General features: G+C 39.5%; 1 protein-coding gene across 2 annotated transcripts in view; it reads right to left on the bottom strand.

The window, feature by feature from the left end:
* The window catches only part of Sema5c (Semaphorin 5c), a 92,605-nt gene that overhangs the window by 17,456 nt on the left and 57,259 nt on the right, over positions 1-17,890 (bottom strand). For both annotated transcript variants that reach the window (XM_083034371.1, XM_083034380.1), the window contains exon 3: positions 7,595-7,691. In XM_083034371.1, coding sequence (XP_082890497.1) covers positions 7,595-7,691 — 97 coding nt within the window. The remainder of the gene's footprint in view (positions 1-7,594; positions 7,692-17,890) is intronic.

Here is a 17,890-nt window from a genome sequence, read left to right as displayed (position 1 = left end):
TCTGTGCCAAGAGAATAACTTTGGTGACTCGAGAATATATAGCAGTATAATATATTGTAGACAAGAATTTACAGCAAAAATGATAGAGTATACGAGAGAAGTTTCGTGACATTAATCCGCTTATTAAGGATTTCGTTATTTTCTCGACGAAAAGAGGGTTTATAGCCCTTTTCCATTACCCTTGATCTTATGAAAGTCTCGGAGAGAGTAAAATGGACGGTATAATATTAACTTGCCCTCGTTCTCTTACGCACAAACCCATTCTCTTCGGCTTCGGCTCGAAGGACAAGTACAAAATTGGATATTTAACTCGGCGAGAACTCGCTCTCTCGACACCGGGTCTCTCGATATACCGGTAATCCCACCGATATCGCAGACGTTCAATATTTGCTGAAAGGTTCGCGGACAGGACAGGACAGGTCGTGCCTTTTCCTCTCTTTTCTCTCTCGCGAAGGAGTTAACAGCAGCATCCGAGAGACGAGATCTCTCTCGCGACGCGAGACACGTCGAGAGTGCATCATCGAGAGAGTGCGACGCGAGTTTCTTCTTCGGCGGATCGTGACGAGTCGCGGCGACTATACAACACTTTCAACATCGCGTGGAATAATAAATTCTATCGCCGTTTAGACGCGAGCGACGAAGATCTCATCGCTCATGATCCCGAATCGAAATCTGTGATTTCGCCGCGCCGTCGTGTAAACGTGAACGGCGTCGTAACAAGACCCCGTCGTTTATTCGTCCTCTATTACCCTGCGTTACCAACTCATTCGGTGCAGATATACGAGCATTGCACGGTCGTTTTTGCACGGGAAGAAAAAACTTTATTATCTCTTTCTCTCTCTCTTGGAGATAAAGAACAGGACGACATCTTCTATGTGTTCGTAAATTGCCCCCGGGATCCTTTCTATTCCGAAAACATAGCGGAAGAAGCCTAAGTAAAACACTTCCCGTACCGCTTTAATGAGTGGAACAATTTTCAAACGCGAACGTAGCTGTTTTTATTGAAGGAGATCAAACTTTTCAATAATAAAGTTCTTTCCGACGCGTAGTATTTTTTTCCTAATTAACGTAAGAATAACTACACTCGGTATGCCGTTTTACGAGTCAATTTTGAGCGGTAGAGTGTAGTAAAATTATTTTCTTTGTAATTATAAAATGAAAAGTAGTAATATATCCCGTATAAAAAAAAATACGTTGATTCTAATATAATGAAAAAGATACTTTATTTTAAAAGAGCGTATTATACAAGTTTATGTAAAGTTTCACAACACTCTGTTATTTAAAGAATGAGTAGACTTATAGCCGCTTTTTATATTTAAAATATTTGATTCCTTTTGTAGTCCAGTGCAGGCACACACACTCTCACATTATAAAGTTATAAACATCAGCAACACGAGAATATCACAAATGCGGCGGAAAAAAAGTTTCCGTTTAGAAACATCGCTCTATGTTTTCCTCGGTACAGAATTGACTCGCGCGGAAGCTATAGGGGCTCATCCATGATGCATCAAAGGTGATTTAAGCGAATACTTTTACTTTACGGGTGAATAGCCTCTTACACCCTCGGCGGAAACTATACTATATTTCACTACGGCTATATACGGTTAATTCTATACGAGTAATCACAATTGATCGACGTAATCGAGCTAAATCGTAATATGTATTTCACGCCCATTTTCCATCGCCGACCGGCCGTTACAAGCATTACATAAACTACGCGCATTCTGCGTGTGTAAAGATATATACGTATGATCTCGCTGACGGATAGCGAGAGAGCTATTGCGTACACGAACAGGACAGGCTGGCGCCGCCTGTGACATTCTCTCCACTTTTCACCAGTCCCTTGGTCCCCCTCGACCCTCGCACAGGTACCTTTTCCTTCCACTCGACCTTCCGAAACGGTGCAGAAGCATATCGTCTCGAAAAAAAAAAAAAAAAAAATAGCAACCCGTAATTATTATGCCTCGGTCGTGATGAAGTGAACGTCTCTGTTATTTCCTCGCGCTTGCATTTTTTCCCCCTTTCCTCTTTTTCAGCAATCCGCACTGCGACTTTTACTTCGCTCTAAATTTGGCAACTTGCTTTAAAGACGTGAATTTAGAACGAGATATAAACGAGATAAGCGTCAAGCAAAAAAACACATAAATATGACAAGAAATTCGAGGATATGATCTTTCGCTAATGTATAATTCTCCCATTATACATCGTATGCATTTTACGTAATTCCTCGCGAGATATCGTATGATTTTATGGAGCTACATCGTACACGATCTCCACCGTAGATATATACATATGGCAGATATCAAATCGTCGTGAGTTGTTTCAAACAAAAATATCCGATAGTCATATTCACTCGCGGTCCATCGTTGACAACCTTGCGCAGTCTGTTATCGGAGGCTGCTACAGCAATCCCGGGTGTAGCGGTGATGCCTCGAGTTGAATAATAAAAGGAGACTTCAGAAAGTGCAAAAACGCGAGGCTGCCGACGCCAAAATCAGGTTTCGTAGGCGTAAACGGCCGACGAGATCTCACGCGACAACCTGTAACGGCGGACACGTCGATCGACATCGTCCTATAAATAAGGCCGCTCTTATTTGCTACGAGATAAATCTCCCGGTAACGATTTGTCACGGCGAGCGAGCGCGCGATACGCGGGGAGCTGCGAGATACGCGCGAAAATCTGCACGACTTTCAGAATCGTACATATATACATATGCATATCAGTGCGAGATACCGCGGTGAAATCGTTTCGTCACACGTGCTGAAAGAAATCTAGACGGAAATAAATGAGTGTCACTAGAGATAAATGTTTCATTAAAATGATAATAATTTTCACTCGCGAAGAATTTTATATTCGTTCCTCCGAGATATAAGAATAATTTTAAAAGACCTGTGTCAAAATTGTAAAGTTCAATTAAAAGCCAAAAATTGTATTAATTTGCATGTATGAGATAACAAGTTCAAAAATTCTCATATCACATAGTCTACTTTAAATTTACATAAAGCTATAGATAGAAGAGCGCTTACATATATTTAGAAGCTGGAAGAGAGATCCTGTATGTATAAAAATGTGCGCATTTAAAAATTAAATTAAACGCATAACGGTAAAGACACGGTCGCGAGATAAGAGTATCTCCGAAGATTATAATAAAACGAAGAAAAATTCGTTAAATCGTGAAAGAAAAATGCTCGAGAAAATGTTTCCTCTTCTCCGGCAAGCATCGATATGAAAACGACAACAAGATAAAACTGGCAATACAAGAAAACGAGAAAGGTCTCACGTACACCTCGCACTTTGAGCAACATCATAAATACGATACGACCACGTTAGGGGCCGTCTATGAAATTTCCAACACCTGCGACCGGCTGTCACAAGTAATCTAGCGTGCATAAACCCGAAAACTTTTATCCCGAGTACATCCCGTTGCTGTTGTTTCCTATTCGCAAATAAAACGAGAAGCTCAACGTGGCAGAGATAATCTCGTTGCGAGAAATTTCCTGGCGAAATACTTCCTGGCTATGAGACACGAGATGATATCCATGCGAGACCATCCCGTATATCATTTCGCGTTCGTCGCCTTTAAAACATCTGTATGTAAGTTCGAAAGTCAAATAAAAGAAGTAAATATGAAATGTATATCTCAAAACACGTTATTTAGAAAGTTTGATTGAAATATTATACAAACAGCACTATAATGTAATGTCATTACTTATTTGCTACTATGCGAAATACAAAGTATATTTGCCAAGTTTCTTTCATATTTCTTGCAAACTTGTAAGTTAAATATAATATTCATTAAAAATATATATATACACTGAATTTTCTCTTAGAATTTATCCTGAAAATCATGGTAATCATACATAATAAAACGAAGAAATATGGACAATATGGTATTGAAAAAATTTTATGAGAATTTCTCTGATTAAGATTTATCACAATAAAAATAATATCTGTCACAATAAAATATAAAACATATTTGATTAATATTTTAAACTGTATAGTAAAATTGATCAAACATATTTTATATTTCATTGTGATAGATATTATTATTTTTATTGTGATAAAAATATTAATCAGAGAAATTCTCATAAAATTCTTTCCATACCACATCATCCCACGATTACCATGATTTTCAGGGTAAATTCTAAAAGAAAATTCTGTGTATAAAAATTCTAGAAAAAAATTATTAATTATCTAAGCCTTTCATTTATATTCATCTGTTGAGATTTGCGAATAATGAAAAAATCCCATCTATCTACCCAAATTAGGGATGCTTGAGTTTGCGGGCACCTTTCGCACATTTTTCTGTAATCGATATTTTGCTAGAAATCGCATGGACATGACCACGCGTAGGCACTGGCTAATAACTGGCATTCTATTAATAGAAAGCACACGGGGGCGTACTCCCTTTTCCGATCGATCGATCGATCGATCGGCTGGTTTCGATCTCGCGACACTCGTATCGCGCGTGTATATGCACAATCGCACTTACTTCGCGTGGGTAGACTGTATTTTTTTCGATAGCAGAGTACTGACTGCTCGTCGTGCATATGTGCGCACAACTATATTAGCAGTGCTAATTTTAAATCCATTAATCAGCTCGGCTCGAATGTCATCCTGCAATCTGATAACGGAAGATTGCCGGTCATATTTATTGCCGTTAAATTTATATGTTAGTTATATATAGTTATACATTTATGTTCTGCGACGAGAATTAGAAATTCGATATTTAAATCTCAAATCAAAATTCAGTCAATAAAATATATATAATAAATCTGAAATTTCTTTTCTTTTAAATTTGATTTTTATTATAACAAATCGCATATCATCAGTTTAAAAAGATCAAGCTTGGATATAATTTTCTATTCGTATATAATCAAATAATTTTTTTAAATCGCTACATCTTGCATATATTGTATGCTTGAAAATAAATATAGAAGAAAAAATCAAGAAAAAAATCAGCCTGCTCAATTAAGAGTAATTTGGAAGAATACTTTGAGTTTCGACTCCCCTGAGACTCCCCTGTTTCTTGTTCGCGAAGAGTACTTATATATTAAGCTACTTAAGTTAAATTAATCATTTAACTTGCTGTCAGTCGCCAGATATAGATAAGACCGACCAGTCTTGAAACTAGTTTAATGTAATTCAAGTATTTTCTCGATATAAACACTCGCGAGCGTGCTTCGAACAAAGTACGAAAGCAGCCTCGAAGAAAACGTCTTTCCATTCGCGCATCTCTCCTAGTTCAAGATACGTCGATCGAGATAACCGATCGTAGATTCGATCTTTCCCTGCTACTCGAGTCTCCTACTAGTCTCCTACGTGAAATGGTTGTCGATCGAGAACGTTTCTCGATTCCGCTCTCGAGCCATTCGAAACACGATAAAACGCCATATGTACGAATATTATTAATGACAGACGCTATTAAGATACGATTTCGTGGGACAGGTATTCGCCCACTTGATACGCAGGTCATTCAAAACACGCTCGTTTCTTTTTGCTCTCTTTTTTCCATTTTTTTTCTATTTTTTCCTTGACAAATATAAACTTTGGGATACGTATATACATCGAACGTCATTTCCTGCTTATAATGAAGCGGTGTTTATCGGCTAGAGAAAGTATCGCAAAAAAGATCCCTCCAGCCGTGGAAGCCTTAGTTAGTTTCGCCTGTGTGTAGAAGAGAGGCCGTATAATTTGTATAACATATACATGCATATATATATAGTGGTTCCCAACATAGTTTCGCGCAGAAAACGATTCGCGCTAACGCGGTGTTACGAGCGGGCACGTTTCGCGCCATTCGATCCCAGTCGCGAGTAAATGAATCGCGCGAGAAACGCGTTTACTTAAGCGCGAGCACGTATCGCGCCGGCAATGATTTTCAAAAGTAATTTCGTCCTCGTAATTTTCGCGCCGCTTGTAACCCGATCCCACGCGATGCAATTTAATCAATAAGCTCGCACCATATCCCACATAGGAAGTGTAGGAAACCACGATATCTTTCTCGCGACATCGCGATGCCTATATTTCGTCGATTAAGATTTTATACGCGGAGAAGGATAAGATAGTAACAAAAAAGAGTTAAAAAATCATGAAATTTGTCCCTGCGATTAGTCTCGACAATTTAGATGCCACGGACTCAATTACGATCGTCATATCGTGAATTGGCGATTCGACTTTTTCGGTCCAGCCTCGATTAATGCCTCGAAAAAGATCGAGTCGATTCGCCGTTTAAAGAGCATCAACGAGACGCGGCGTTTCTTTTTTCTCTCCCCTCATTTCTTTTTCATTGCGAATCATGTGTCGTGAAACGAGCGGATAAAACCGGCCAGACGCGAATCTCGTCTGGCGCAAAAATGGATCGGCGCCTTCACGGAGAACGGCATATCGTACGTCAGCCAATTTGGCGAACCGCCAGGACATCTCGCTGAAAATCGCCGGACGAAGGAGCAGCAGCGCGTTTCTCTGGCTTCAATGAGTCGTGTTGCGTCTGTGGCGTCGACGCGCGTCAAAGAGCGCGTCGACGTCCTATAATAGGGCGGTCCTAAACCAACGCGCGAAATGGTTCGCCTTTTCTTTTCTCTTCTATTTATTTCCGTTCGCCACGACGGTTTGCTCTCCCAGTTCGCGTGTGAAAAGCAGTTCGAATAGAAGCTTTCTCGCATCGATTCGAGCAAAACATTCTCTAAATAAAGATATTCTATTTATGTATTTTGCACTTTATAATTTCGATCCTCCTCATATTGCGGTTAAATTCTCGTTAAAATTAATCGACGTTGATGAAATTAATCTACTAGGCGTAAATGAAACAACACCTTAGGATTATAATTATAACGTTCTAGTTGTTAAGACATAGACGATTATAAGATATATATTTAAAATTCCTACAAGAGTTTCAAACACGTTTAAAATAACACGTATAAAAATCGACAGGCTTATTTAGTTTGTAATGTGTCAGTCTAAAACGTAAAATCATGATTATCGCGTCAAAATGTGACAATCATGCGCGATCGAATTTTTTTTTTCTCTAGGCGATCGAGAGGAGGTGATATTTATCGAAGGCAGTAGGTCGTCCAAGAATATCTTCTCATTAAATTCTGTGTGATCTCGGCGAAACACTTTCTAAAACTCGTTATTATCGAGAAGAACTACCGACAGGCTGAAATCCGCTATCGAATCCAAATTTCATCGTTTTCCTACTATCTATAACACGTTCGTAACGGTTTCGATTTTATTGCAAAAGGCAATAAATTCGATGTAACAAAATTCCAATTTCGATGTAACAAAAAGAAAAACTAACTAACGAATTCCTCACCTTCCGAGGAATTCGTTAGTTAGTTTTTCTTTTTGTTACATCGAAATTGGAACTTTTTTAAATGGAATTTTTCGATCTTATCTAAATTCTTGTGCTATGTATATAGGAATTCGTGTCGTGCCAGATGCGTTTATGTTCAGGTATCGAAAAATAACATTGTAAATATTTTCAAATTAAACGCTGTTAACACATAGTTACGACCTCGGTTACGACTATCCTAGGGCTGATAAGATTATCTCAGTAATTGAAGAAAAGCATGCGACGTGGAAAATACATACCTTGCACCAACAACGACCTGCTGCCGCGCCACGTCAAAAAGCAGCTGAGAATAAGTCGTGACTCCCTCCTGTCGAAACATATTGGTGTCTGCTAAATCTGCAACATATAATGAGACATGGGTTACTTAAGTGAACTCAAAGACTATTACTATTTGCTAAAAACTTTCGAAATTGGTGAATATTTTTTCTTGGGAAATATTTCAATTTTAAAGAATTTTATATCTCCGGTTTAAAGATTATTATCCAAGTTTTTCAAAATTGAAATTATTAATATTCCATTTTTCCTTATTTTAGGTAAAATAAAACGTATATCATGTACAAAAATGTCGTTATAAAGAATGCGATAAAGGGATAGAAATTATTAAAAACTACAATAGAGAGAAGTATAATATATGGGTTTTCCATCTTCAACTTGAGAGGCGAAAACCGGTACACAAACAGGTGCGAAAAGTCGGTGCGAGGCGTCATAATTACTGAATCAAGCGTGTCGAAAGCGGCTTTCTTTTTCGTGTGTTTACCAGTAGAAGCACGTAATTCAGCCTAGGCCAACATGACCTAGACATGGGTGCCGCCAGAATTCTTGGATGATTCTCTGCGCATTAGCTAAACTCGAACATATTAAGCTCACGAGATACCAAATCGGTAATATCAAAACTTAAAGTATAATTTTTATTTATTATGTTTTGTAAAACCTATTAGAGTTATTTGTGTATTATTTATAGATATACACACATTGTTAAAAAAATTTATTTGAGTGAATATTAAAATGTGTCCTGACTGAAATTTTGTATAATAAATAAAAATATAAAATGTAATTATTATCAAAAAATATAAAGTTGCCAATAAATGAATGCATTATTCTTCCTTAGGCGATTTAGGATTACGTACATTCTTCAAAAAATGCTGGACACTGTCAAACACATGGCATGCAGAATTCTCGAAACGCGGACCACCCTGCACGATGACGACTGGCGGCTCGTGGCGGCACGATTTACTTCGATTCTTCTTTAAGTCTTTTTTTTTGTTGGCATCTCCACGAGTCGGATAGGGAAGAGACAACTTTATGTCCCGCGATGTCACGCCGTAATATTCCATACGCGCCTCATACATGCATTCGACTACGAGGCACTATCGAGGCGTAACGATCGACTTACAAGACTGCCTCGTAAAGCAGCCTTCGATCTTCATGCCGAGAGAGGAAAGGCAAAGGGCAAAGCGAAAATACGGAGGATGCTGAGAGAAGGAAAGACCGCGAAGAACATGCCGTACGTTCCTCCTTTGGTTAACGATCCCGATGAATTCTTCCTCTCTTTTCTCTATAGCTCTCCCTCTTGTTTTCTCAGCGCTTCCATCCCTTTCCCACCATTTCTCACCTTTACGTCTCTACTCACGCTATTTTCGCTTACGCTAGCCACGCCCTGCGCATCTATTTTTACGAAAGCGCGATTTTACGATGCATTCTTTAAGATAAATGAGTAATATGGAATGTAATGGACTTCATAACAACGTTCCTATAGCTCCCCTGATAGTCTCATGGAACGAATTAAATGGACAGCATCAGTCTTCGGTAGCTATTAATTACTGAAAGAAATTGACGCCCTCTCTCCCTTTATTTTGTAACACGAAGTTTTGAAATGTAATCTTTTACAAAAACTTTCCTTTCAACGTTAAAAACAATTAATCCTCGAATTGCACCAGAGAGAAATGCGATTCGCATCATGTTACTCGAAACGTTACAATTTTGCGCCATTATTCATTCGACATTAAGTAAAGCAACACTCCCGCCGGATCGAATATCACTTGGAACGTTGCAAAACGATGAACGATGAGAAATATCAATTACTCGATATACCCATCATTTATCGCGAACACATCGTGCTCGCTCTCTCGATGAGCGACTCGTATGATCCTTCAGCAGGTAGCGTTCTCTCGCTCGGCTTTATCAATTTCCCGTCTTCTACGTGCTGACGAGGGAGGGATAATACCGCTCCGGGACGAAATTGCATCCGTTGTGAAGGGGAGGTGAAAAGGGAAAGAGGAGGCGATCCGCGGTCGTGTCGTGCCGGGCTTACCTTGTACTACCTTGAGTATTACTACTACCACCTTAAAGGTGATCCCCAACGTTCCGCCACGCTACCGCAGATGTGGACCACCGGGCTTGCTATGTTAATACGGATAATTGCGTTATGCGAACTGGCCCTCCTTCTCTCTTTCTCTTTCGTCACCGCGCAATATCGCGCACTACGTGTGCGGGCAATTCTTTATTAAATTACCGCGATACAAGGTTTCAGTTCTGGCGACAACGTATGATCAAAATAAAATTGCTATTTTCTTAGTATCTTGTATATCGAAAAGGAGTTTCTCGAAAGTGTGATAATGAAATGAATGTAAAATTATACTACTGTAGATGTTTTTTTTTTTTTTTTTTTTTTTTTTTTTTCATAAAAATATAACATCATTTCTTTCTCTACATTTAGCGATAATATAATTAAAATAATATGGTATACTATAATATAAAAATCAAAGTAATGAAAAGTGTCGAGATTGGATACAATTGTGAAGAGAATTATTAATAAAATGAGAAAAATTTATCGGATATGTATTTCTTAAATATGTATATATTAAGGATCAAAATTATATAAGAGTAAATATAAAGTGAGAAAGAACACGATTTTTATTAATAATGATAAGATAAGAAACGTGGGATAAAGTCGAAGAATGCGTAATTATCGCACCTCAGTATCTCAGACTCATTTAGACTTTATAATAACCATTTAAGTAAGCGTTGAAATATTCTGCGCATTCTCGGAATGCTCTTTTCTTTGAATAATAATTAAAACATGCATCATTAACGCAAAGATTGTACGTGAAAGCCAATTGCGCCGATTCGCCACGCCTTATTTAACGCCGATTAAATTCTGTTTCCAAGCGGATTAAAGCGCGCTGGCGCTTTAAATCACCACTTGTGGAGCACGTGCTATTTCTCGTAAAAAGTTCCCAGGTCTACGGGAGATTCCGTATCCGGATCGGAGATCGAGATCCGAGATGACGCGGAGATTACGCGAGAAATATAAGTTACGACAAAGAGGCAAAGTTGTAAACGATAAATTGCGGGATCTGATAAAGTTCTCTCCTCGCTTTAGGATACGCATTTGTACGCACATGCATATCACTCGGCGAGAGGAATGAGAAACCGCTTTTGCATAAAGCGGCTCCTCCGAGAGCGCTTGTGCACGCGTGTATACAATTTCGTGCATGCTCGATGCATCTAATTACTTACTCGGTCAGAGATCAAAGACGAGTCACGCGCCGTACTAACATGCGTTAGCGTACGCCGAGACTTCAAAGGAAGGAAATAATAGCGTCCTCTCTCTCATCAGAGTCTTATCGTCCACACAAGAAACGTAACCACTTAAAAAATTTCTGAGATTTCGCCAAGATCTCTCTTGTCTAGCGTCGAGTGTGCATGTGTATGTGTGTCGACGTGTCGATATGTCCCGTACCCTTTCAGTGTTTCGTCGGAATACGAAATCTTCAAATAAACTTATCTGTTTATCTAAATTGGAATGTGCGTCTCCACGTAAGATCGATCGTTTCGGTGAAGTCTGGGTGGTCGGATAAGAAGTTGAACGATGGAAGAAAGCAACACCGTTATATCATCGATGAGCGAGCTTTACTCATTGGCGAAATATTAATATTAATTGGCCCTCGTAATCTTTATCGATACGCGATCTCTTAATTACGCCTTTGCAGTTGTAAGTTCCCGAGCTGGCTCGTCTAAGCTGTTATTTAATTCTGATACAACTTACGTCAGCTGATCTTTTTTTTAAACTGTAATAATGTGGACAAATCGATGGCGCCTGCTGAGCGCAATGACCCGAGAAGATTAGATAAAAGAAAAGAGAGCTGCTCGTATGAGGCAACAATGTAAAGTGTCATACGCTATTTTTGACATTTTGTAATGAAAATAGCGAAAATATTATTAACCTTCTCCTATTCTGTAAAATGCAAATATGTACGTATCTACTTTTTGCTATTCATAAAAGTTTAAGACACCTAACTAGACGAAAAAATCTATGCCTTAACAATGTGATCTTTATTGTTCCGTATATAATTGTTCACCAATTAATATTTTCGCATTTTATAATTCGTGATCGATTCTTATCTTGCTTTTTATATTACAAAAAATTATAAATTTATTATTATTATTTAATATAATGTATTTCAGTAGAGACAGTGTAGGATTTTCCAGACCTTATGGCAGCACAAGATGTTGCTGCAATTAATACTATAATAAAATACAAAAAAAAGCTTTGCGCATATTTATTTTATACACTCCATTATAATATTAATTGCAACTTGCAACACAATCTTTTAAGTTTAATTTTAAAAAAATTTAATAATGCGTATGTTGGGGATTTCACCGTGTTAAAAGCTTACAAAAATTTATAGCACCTGGGGAGGGTTAATATACTCCAGTCGCTGATTTACTGAATCCCCTTCACAAAGGGACAATTTGGGCGACGTAGATGGATCGCGTCGCGAAGAATCACTCCTTAATAAACCCCTTAATTTTAATGAATCTCCTTGAATGAGACCGTGTATAGAAGACCTCGCCCTTTGCCAGAAGTCTCACGAAATTTATGGTGTCCCTAGAGAGAGAGCCTAATGTTAATACACACACCTGGCTCACCGAGAATCATCGTCTCCGATTTAAGGGACGTAGGTGGAGATCGTCGGCGTCGCGAACAATCATCGCGTGCGCTTTATCAATGATCGCCACGCGATCTAAACTCCACACCGGCTCGTACCATTATCCACGTGGCCGTTTAACCGCACTTGGCTCTGCAAACCACGTGGGTGGCTCGACTTTGTCCCGCGATAATCCCCGTCAATTTGCCCCTTCTCTCCCTTTCATCCCCGTCCTCTCTCATCCTTCTTTTTTTTCTCTCTCTCTCCCTCTCGCTCAGATACCCGCGAAATTACCCTCTGCAAATAAGGACACGTCGACGGTCCCCAATCTTGCACAATGCTTTCGCGCGTGCAACCGTACACCTTCTCCACTCGTCCTCTCCTCCTCTTTATCATCCGTCTCTCTTCTCTTCTGCGTCTTCTACCTCGCGGATTTTTTTCTCTCGCGTTCACGCCAGCGGAGCAACACGTGGGTGGTTTCGCGGGGAACCGATAATTTTCGAAATTGGTCGCGAGGAGGCGGCAAAATGTGAAATCGTGCGTAAATCGTAAAGTTCGACCGAATCGGTGATTTTGCGAATGAAGCGTGTCGAGACAAAAAAAAAGAGATAGCTAAAGAGAAAAAAAGACAGAGACTTTCCATTTCTTTTTTACTTTCTCTCTCTCGCGGGAAAAAGAGAAGATATTCTTCTCGTCGAAACCTCTCTTCGAAAACTCGAGCTACATACGAGCGACTACGTATTACGTTTTATCGAGCGACGAGCGATCATAACGGGTCTCTGGGACGCGCGACGCTGCGATGCATTCCATTTAGTTGCAAACGAGCTGCGAGCGATTTTACGATCATCCGATAATAAATTAGATGATTAACGGAGCGAGGTGCTGAAGTTTAAGTCCCGTAAAAATCGGCCGATATCGCGCCATCGGCACTACTGCCGCGGAATTGCAACAACCTGGAAAATCGTCGTCCGCTGCAATCCAGGTTATATCCGTTTTTTTATCTTGTACGTATAACTTCGGGGCGGGAACGATCTCGGGCGATAGTGCGCTTAAGTGAGTTCTAATTATGGTATTATATATATATGCACACGCGTGTACGCAGGAACGACACGACGAGAACGATGCCACGTTCCACGAAGAGGAGCCCGATGACGACGTAAAGCTAGCTCTGTCGTGCATGCGTGTATCTCTAACCACGCAACATATGTGCCACGTTTCACGTTTATCTCTCCACTGGAGATATGCCTCTCTTAATCGCGCGCAGATAAGATGGTGTTTACTCGACCGCCGCACGTTGGTACCTTATGTCTCTGCGTTTATAACGCGACGTCTTTACGGAAGAGAAAGAGAGAGACGTTTCGTGGAATTTATTTCCATTTCTCGAAGGAGCAGACAGACATTTTACAGACCGTACACCATGCGGGTTAAGCTTGACATTATATAGTTCCTTCAGCGACAGACTTCGAATTCGCAGTCAAAATGCCATTAAAAAAATATTAATTCCGTCAGCAATTTAGGTCTTTTAAACAAATTTCCATTTTTTCCAAATTGCTGTTCAAATTCCGCTTTGTACAAACAGTTGAGTTTAATATTTGGCTTTAAAATCTATTGAATATTGTAATAGAAACATTAATAAATAATCCATAATTTTTTTGAATTTTTTAAGTCTATAGAATATGAAAATAACATGGGATGAACTTAAAAGACCCAGTTTGCTGACGGCGTTAATAAAAATGATTGTTGACCGAGGGTTAACGCACAACTTTGAGGTTTTCGCGCCATGATATTGAAATATGAAGAAGAGGTCGGTGCAATAAGAGAATCGAGGGGGCATCGCAATCTATAAGCTCATAACGAAAAATTCCGAGGCTGTTACGAGGCTGGAATTTTTGCTGCACGTCACGTGTGCACGCCAAGTGCACGTTTCGCTACGTCCAATATCCGGGATAATCGTATCACGTCTGAATTTCCCGTCCATCCAATACGACTCAATCTCCGGCAGCGAGAGAGAAAAGCGAATCGTGAGATCGTCCTCGCCAAGGGAGATACCGTCCTCTCGACGTGATACTTTCTAAGCAGACGCTTCCGCGTATCCGTTGCGGTTAAATGAAATCTCCCTCAAACGATTTCTTCGATATCCTTCTTCTACCGAGACTTTGTGACTTTGAGGCTCTGCATAATTTATCGAGACTCCATAAAATTTTAGCTTTAAAACAAGTTATTTACAAACAACTTATTTATAACGTAACGTACTGAAAATGTGTGTGAATTATTATGCAATCTTCCGTCGCTAAATAAAAAGAGTTTTATTTTTCATTCACAATATAGCGTATACAAAAAAGAAATCTTTCTCGAGCGATAATTTCTTTGATAGCCATATTTTTTATTTAAACGATGAGTCACGTTTTCTGCATAATTCGCCGAAATACATCGTAACTTTAGCTTTAACCAGACAAGTTCTTATCCGTAAGGCAACGTATTAAAAATATATGCAAATTATTACACAATCTCTTTTTCTCTTTTTCATAAAAAATAATAGTCTTTAAATTCAAAATGTAGCATGTAGAAAGAAAATTTCATGTCTAATAATGCAACGAATCTTTTTATTTCTTATGGTATATTTTTTCTTATGCTTTATGTTAACTTTAGATTTAATAGAATGTTCAAATGATATAGAAAAAGCTTAAAATTTTATTTTTAAAATGTTCCTGGTAAAAAGAGAAATTAGTGTAAATATCAACCATGAAATATTACTCCGCTTCACTATCCTGGATACAAAATATTAATACTATTTTAGAGGTACATTACTCTTTCATGTTAAGAATTTATTTATCAAGATAAAGAAAATCATAAATAAAGTGGCACGAACGGAAGACGCACAAATACTTAAACGTTCTTGATCCTTGAGATTATTCTCGTGATCTATTAAATCCGCCGGTTCTTTTATTTGAGACGGTCCAAGGTCGCTGAAAGTGCGAATAACACTCGTAAGAAACACCGCCGTTATCCCCCATTTAATCTCTTTTTAAAGCGATGCATGACTTATGCCAGCCGGTCTCTCATCTGTGACCCATCTATCTAAAAACAACGTAAGCCAACGAAAATTCGGCTGTCTGCGAGCCTGAACCTGCGTGAAATCTGAAGCATCATAGAACCAGACGGAGCAGTTAAAGTTTTTTTTTATGTAACAAAATATTGAGTTCCGCGTTTATGACGTAGCTAATCCGCTTTTCAAGAGGTCGTAAAAGGTATTTGCCGTACTGGAAAATAGTCGAGTCAGTTATTAATCGCGTAAATACGCGAGTGTTTAGAGACTCGAGAGGAGAACTTAATCCCGCGTTATAGGTATAAAATATAAACGTATAAATCTCGGAGCGAGAGAGTACAGGTTCATAAAAGTTCGCATACGTTTATGCGCTAATGAACAACTAATGGCCTCCTAATCCTCGAGAATGTCCCTGGCGCGTTCCTTTTGCCTCCTGAGAAAATCCTACCGCGATAAGGAAAGAAAAGCCTCTCTTCCACTCTCACCCTTGTTTTCGTTCCTCGTTCTATCTTTCTCTTTCTCCCGCCGCTCTCAAACGGTGTACATACATACTTAAAAACTTTCAGCACAGGCAAAATTTTCCTCATAATATCTTTCCCTAATGCTTCTCTCCCAAGCTCTCCCATTAAATTTTCAGATACCATCTTGAAGGAGACTTAAATGGAAGTCTCCTCGGAGAATGTTTACGCGTCAGCATTGTTTCGTTGACGTTCTTCATATATATTCGTTTAAAAGTTCTTTTGTCATTACGACGTTCCCATCAAACCCATCGTCATATTTTATACGACGCTACTCGCAAGTGATTTTACGCGCGTACAACTATAGTCGCGCATCAGATGCTCGAATCGCGAATTTCTCTCCCGGCATTCAAGATATTATTCTTCCCGCGCAGCTTCCTCTGGAACTGACTTCAATTATCCTGCGCGGCCTTCGAGATTGCTCGATATCGCGATTTGCGATTCAGAGCACCGCTCGTCAGGACGCAATCGGGGGACGCCGCATCGGCGAGGCCGAAGAACTAAACGCATCGCGCGTAGATAGTGCGTCTGCACAACCGTGCACTGCTCTAGCTTCTTCGTCTTTAGCTTTCTTTTCGCAATCTCTCTTTCTCGATGCACACACGAAGGCACAATGTGCATTCGAGACACTCTTATATGCTCGCGATGGTCGAGGTTGCTTGTGTGCATCGCGTCGTCCTTCCACTTCGCCTTCCTTTTCTCTTCATCATCGTCTTCTTTTCGCGGAGAACTGATTTCGCAAAAGCGACTCTACGTATTTCCACTATATTGTGTGTATATGTGTATGTGTACACATACACGTAGAAAATTACACGCACGTTTGTCGAAGAGGTCTATATGCTTATAAGTGAGTACGTGTGGGACGAGGGAGGCCCAGTTAGCATAACCTGATCTCGAAGGCCCCTCCAGTATCTTTCATCTCTTTCCTCTTCTTCCACGACTTTCCCTCCCTATCATTCGTCGTGAGCAAAAGAAGATAAAAGAAGAGAGAAGAGAAAGAGAGAGAAAAAAGAACAAGAGATTGATGGCCGAGTAATGGAGCTACTATTCGCTCATTTTGTAAAAAAAAAAAAAAAAAAAAAGGATTGCAAAAGATACAGCGAAAGAACTGAACTAGAAAAACGGTCCATCGGACTGCACACTGGTGTTCTGAATTAACGAGTCGCTAGGTATATTCTCGCATAATTGCGAGAAGAAAAAAATGCACTGCACCAGAGAGCGTGAAATGTGCGTGCCACGTAAATAGCCTGTTTCCGGTGTTTCGATATATACAGCGGCAACACGAACAACCAGTGTTAAACAAACATACATTTTACGTACATTTTCTCATCTATCTATAATCTGTATAGGAAAAACCTAAGTTGTTAATTGAAACCAACTAATTATAACTGAATTATACAATTTAAGATTGTCAAATTCCATCTAGACCGAAAGTTTATTCTAACATCTAAAATTGATAATAATTATGATTTTTTTTGACGATACTATTTTATATTAATAATTAATCTATAATGAAAATTATAAAATGTACGTAAATATAATGTCAATTCTCTTCTAAATAAATAACACTTGAACTCAGTGTTTAATCCACTTCCATTCTGCATTTTAACATCTACGTGCTGCACCGTTTTCATCTTTTTTTTGCGTACGACAAAGCACGCTGTACATACATCGCTAAAAAATGTCGTTTACGTGTATCTCGTGATCTTTGCAATTTTTGTATTACGCCGCGCCGGCTGAAAATCCAATCGACATTTTTCCACGCGATGCGAGAGTAACGAGCCCGATCGCAAACGGCAAAAACGGCTCCACGTCGACTTTACGATCAGAATCGGCGATCTCCGATCGGCGAGAGAGGGACGAGGATCTCCTCTCATTGTGCACCAGATCCCGGATGAAAATGCGGTCCGGTTTCTCGGAACGTGAACGCGGTGGCTTTGCCGGGAATAAGAAGAGGCAACGACAGAGTGGCGACGACGGCGACGACGACGACGACGACAACGAAGACGACGACGAATGCAATAACTGCAGCTGCGGAGA

This window comes from Prenolepis imparis, unplaced genomic scaffold (assembly GCF_030444845.1).
Source record: "Prenolepis imparis isolate NDT839.2.m4 unplaced genomic scaffold, iyPreImpa1.0 SCAF_1, whole genome shotgun sequence".
Classification (NCBI taxonomy): Eukaryota; Metazoa; Arthropoda; class Insecta; order Hymenoptera; family Formicidae; genus Prenolepis; species Prenolepis imparis.
Note: the sequence above shows the minus strand (reverse complement) of the source record. Positions and strands in the feature narration are given on the sequence as shown.